This window comes from Penaeus japonicus, unplaced genomic scaffold, assembly GCF_977035675.1.
Source record: "Penaeus japonicus unplaced genomic scaffold, GWHDUDI00000001_assembly GWHDUDI00000002, whole genome shotgun sequence".
Lineage (NCBI taxonomy): Eukaryota > Metazoa > Arthropoda > Malacostraca > Decapoda > Penaeidae > Penaeus > Penaeus japonicus.
Window position 1 is genome coordinate 38,323,248 of NW_028234404.1, and position 4,743 is coordinate 38,327,990.

Genomic DNA, 4,743 nt, shown 5'->3' on the forward strand with positions numbered 1-4,743 from the left:
AGGTGATACATAGATTAATTATACTCCTATGGCTTTACACGGAGTCGCTATTTCCTTGATAGTGGATTTGTTCTTTGAATACTTGTAGTTATATTGCATGCTGTAAAAAATAACACATGAGGAAAGTGAATCATCTCCCGTTACACGGAATAAACGCACACACACACACAAAAAAAAACAACAAGATCCAACAGAACTAAACTAAATCAGACATCATACCAGCACATATATACATATATCCATTATTACCCCCCCCAAAAAAAAAAAAAAAAAAAAAAAATATTCTACAGGAATAAAAATAACCACCCCTCACCAATGCCATCCCCAATCACCCCCATTTCTGACCACACCTGCATCACAATTACACCCCTAGAGATAAAAAAAAACACACCCAAAACTAATATATAAAACCATTATGAATATATGCATATGTATACATATATATATAATGCCCGGTTCCCCTTGGCTATCTCTCCCGAAGACAACAATCAGAAGACGTTGAGTCGAGGGAGGGAAAGGACGTCGGCAGAAATATTCCTGGTTCTCGTATTTTAAAACCGTTTTCTGGGCTCGATTGCAGTCTTTTGATATAGCAGGATGTTGAAGGAATACAGGATATGTATGCCGATGTCGGTAGAGGAGGTATGTGGGTTATATGTAGTTTTTTTTTTACTTTTTTTTCTCTCTGTTGATATGGTTTTTGGGGGTCTTTGGAAACCCCGAGTCGAGTCAATGGCCTTTAGATTGTTTATTTGTATTTGTTTTTTTTTGTATTGATGGACTTCGCATATACAGCATGGACTACTCTCATTGCGAACTTGATGTGGGTGTTACGATATTGATGAAAAACAGATTTTGTGCTTTAATTTCGAGTCATTTTTTGATCAAGCATGAGACCTGAGCCAAAGGGTCCCGCTGGAAGCAATATTTTCCAATAATTCTCGTTGAATTTCTTTATGATTTTATGCAGTTTTAAGAGAATTTGCATACTCGGCTGCATACATATCGGTAGTATTGTTGTCATATAGATTACACTATCAGCTTATTATAAAATCAGGGTTTGTTTGTATGTGTGCTTTTTTTCACTAAGGTATTTAAACAGTGGGGATTGATCTTCGTGATACTTTCAATATTTTCAATCATTGTTTTGCAATAAATTGTTAAATCTGTTTTGACATGACTTGATAAATATCATCCACTGCATGTATATATATATATATATATATATATATATATATATATATATATATATATATATATATGAATATGTTTACATCAAGAGAGGTATTAAAAGCTAGTAATTATGGTCGAATATAGAAATGTTGTTATGTTGGGAAGTTATGCTGTTGTAACTCATATTTATGTCATGCTACTCTTAAGCTAATGAATGAAATATATAAGGTAGACTTAACGATGACCAGGATACACTGTGCGGACATTCAGACGTCGCTGAAAACAGCTGTCAGAATAGATTTTGTTGAGTCATGGGCTCTACGGAGAATAAAAAACGCCAAATGTCTCTCTTGGTTTTATTCATATATTTTTTTTGTTTAGATACATGATTGGTTTATATCGTGATATAAGTTATGACTTAGAACAATAAGTATAATTAGTGTAAATGAAGACTGTTAGTTACTAGGGAATATTGAGAGAATGCAAATAATTTACATATTATAATTAAGCAAGAATTTATATGTATTTAACCCTTCTGTAACAAGCTACATCTTAGAATATACAGAATGGGTGGGCATTCTGTGTGTTATCTGTTAACTCATTGGTTGCTTTATTAAATAATTTTTTGTGCAGTAGGATGGCTGGTTTACATGTCTGGCACCGTGCCATTCGTGTCTATGACTGACTCTGCCTTTGCAGCAAATCATGCCATCCACTGCTAATGGGTTAATTTATTGACTTACTTTATGGTATATAATTCTATAGTGTAATACTAATTATAGTCTTTAATGTGATACTAATTAGCACCTGAAGGAATGGATAACTTGTAATTTCAACAAAATTAAAAATGAAGTATGAAAGTCATCCCAACATGCCTGCTAAGGAAGGGTTGATTACATCTTAACCCACTCATGACGGGGGCATTCTAGCCTTGAATGTCACAATGCCGGGGCTTTCGAACGCTTAGGCCTAAATCAATTAAATAGCTGGCACAATATTGTGCCGCCCGGCCACCGGGCTTTTGAATGAGCGGTACAGTAGTGTACCACCCGTCCAGAGAGGGTTAATGGTACTCTTCTATCCATAGATATTATCTGTAATATGTAATTTAATCCTCACATTTCATTGTCATCACCCCATTCATTATTATACTATGGTAAAAAGTGAAGTATGAATATCTAATAATTCTATCTGTATTTATCTGTACTACCTTATTTTCCAGTACCACATTGGACAACTGTATATGATTGCCAGGCATAGCTCGGAGCAGAGTGATGGGGGAGAGGGCGTGGAAGTGATTGAAAATGTTCCTCACACTGATCCAAATCACGGCAAAGGACAGTTCACGGAGAAACGCATTCACCTCTCTGGGTCAGTGCTTTGGAATATTTGGAATGAAGGAGAAATGCGATTAGAAAAAAGTTCCGAAGATTTTATTAAATAGATGTTCTGTTTTGCGAAAGAGATGAAAGCTCCAGTAAGATGCTTTATATATGATGAGCTTTGATAAGAAGTAGATTACAACTTTGTTATTCTTGATTTTGTTTCATAGATTAGAACGATTGAATGAATTATATGTAGATATAACTAATTGTAAAGAATTATTGTATGAAAAAGTATAGGAAACTCATGATGATGAAAATCAGCACTTTAATGCATATGATTATCATGTTTTTGTATTTAACTTCTTTATAATGAAATTTCAGAAAACTTCCACAATGGGCAAGAGCGTATGTCCCACGATTTATATACCTAACTGAAAAGGCTTGGAATTATTATCCTTACACCGAGACAGGTATGTACCTCTGATAGCAATTAAAGTTATTTGATTGAGTTTTTGTATCCATAGGATTTTCTCCGTAGAGATATGAATACATTGATTTTGCAATTTAGTCGGGGTGTTATATAAAGGGCTATCTAGTCAAAGTTATACCATGACCAAATATTAGAAGATTTAAATTTAATTTCACTTGATATGCTACAATAGATTAAAAAAAAAAGTGAATTCATAGTCTAATATCAGTTTATCTTTTTCATTCCCTGTATGATACCCACTCTTACACAGAATACACCGTGAGTATTTCACATGTTCACTTTTATTGTTTTTTATTTTCTTGGTTCTTTAGTGACTAGCCAAAGTTTTTAGAAAACACCTTAAATCATATGCTTTTACTAGTTGAAGCTATGAATGTTAGACTTAACAGTGTGTGATATATTTATTTCTTGTAAATCTTCTTTCCATCAAGAAAGGTAAATGAATTGTATGACTGTAGGAAAATAGGAGGAGGAATGAGTGTTTGAATCAGTGTTTTCAGAAAATTCAACACAAATTATGAGCACTTGCAACAGAATACTTGAATATTGCAAGAAATTAAGTACTAGCAAGTGAAACATGTTTATTAGGTGACTATAGATGTATTTGTTTAAAATGGAGTGTTTTTTAGTTGTATTAATATGTAAGAGAATTATGTTTTAGTTTGGGGTATTTTATAGAGAGTGGCAAGAATTTTAATAATTTGATGTATTTTTTAAAGAGATGTTAGTGTTTATGAAAGTAAATGCTGTAATATGGGAAATTACATTTAACTCCTCTACAGTGGCTGATGTAATATTACACTCATGTGGGCAAGGATAGCTGATGTGTAACTGCATTTTGAGGTTTTCCAGAAAACAAGTTATCAGGAGAGTGTGTATGTGTGGTACAGCACTATTTCCCATCCTTTATCTCTCACCAGCCATCTGTAGTCAGTGCCTAAAGACAGAGTCAGTGTGTCTGTTGATGGTACTGAATAAAAATATCAAACTAGATTGTAACCTTTTACCTCTTATGTGGTTGGTCATGGTCATCTATAACCTCAACTCAAGACAGTATAAGGGAAAAGAAGGTGTCCTGAGATTTGTTGAAGATATGCATTTTTACTTTTTCCAGTGCTCTGTCATTCCAAGATTCAGTATCAAGATTCGCACACGGTATGAAAATAATAATGGGTCATCAGAAAATGTAAGTTTGAAATTAGTTCTTGTACAAAAACTTTTTTACTTACTACTGTAATCATTTTTCTTAAGTTGTTCTGTCAAGAATATTTACAAATTTTCTTTGATGCTGCAATTTCCCAAATACACAATAGATGTGATTCAGTGATATATATTACTTTTAAATCATACAGTCAGTTTGTGTGTAAGATTTATTTGATTTGCAATTACAGCTTATCTTTCCAGTGCCTTAATGCGAACGAGGAGGAGCTGAAACAGAGAATAGTAGATCACGTGGATATCCTGACAGACCCAGTGGACGACAGACACTACAAGAAAGAAGAGGCAAGTTGTAGCTTAACTTCACATATCTTTTGTTTTGAAATCTTGGAAACTTAGTTCCATCTTGAGGAATAAGAAAAGTGTTTTTACATGCTGTTGGAAAATGACAATGAATTGACGTCAAGGCAGTTGTAAAGAGGGCTAGTTTTTTAGTCTGATTACGGGAGAGTGCCTGAGCAGCAAGTTCCCCTGTCAGTTCATTTTGTTATTTTCTTCATGAGATGTGAGAGAGCTTGGAAAAATTGACATTTATAA

General features: G+C 33.8%; 1 protein-coding gene across 1 annotated transcript in view; it reads left to right on the forward strand.

Moving 5' to 3' along the window:
* Positions 1-493: 493 nt before the first annotated feature.
* The window catches only part of rdgBbeta (cytoplasmic phosphatidylinositol transfer protein 1), a 7,451-nt gene continuing 3,201 nt past the window's right edge, over positions 494-4,743 (forward strand). The window contains exons 1-6 of the mRNA XM_043004474.2: positions 494-642; positions 2,396-2,544; positions 2,880-2,968; positions 3,239-3,246; positions 4,103-4,174; positions 4,393-4,491. Of these exons, the coding sequence (XP_042860408.1) occupies positions 598-642; positions 2,396-2,544; positions 2,880-2,968; positions 3,239-3,246; positions 4,103-4,174; positions 4,393-4,491 (462 nt within the window). The 5' untranslated portion in view covers positions 494-597. The remainder of the gene's footprint in view (positions 643-2,395; positions 2,545-2,879; positions 2,969-3,238; positions 3,247-4,102; positions 4,175-4,392; positions 4,492-4,743) is intronic.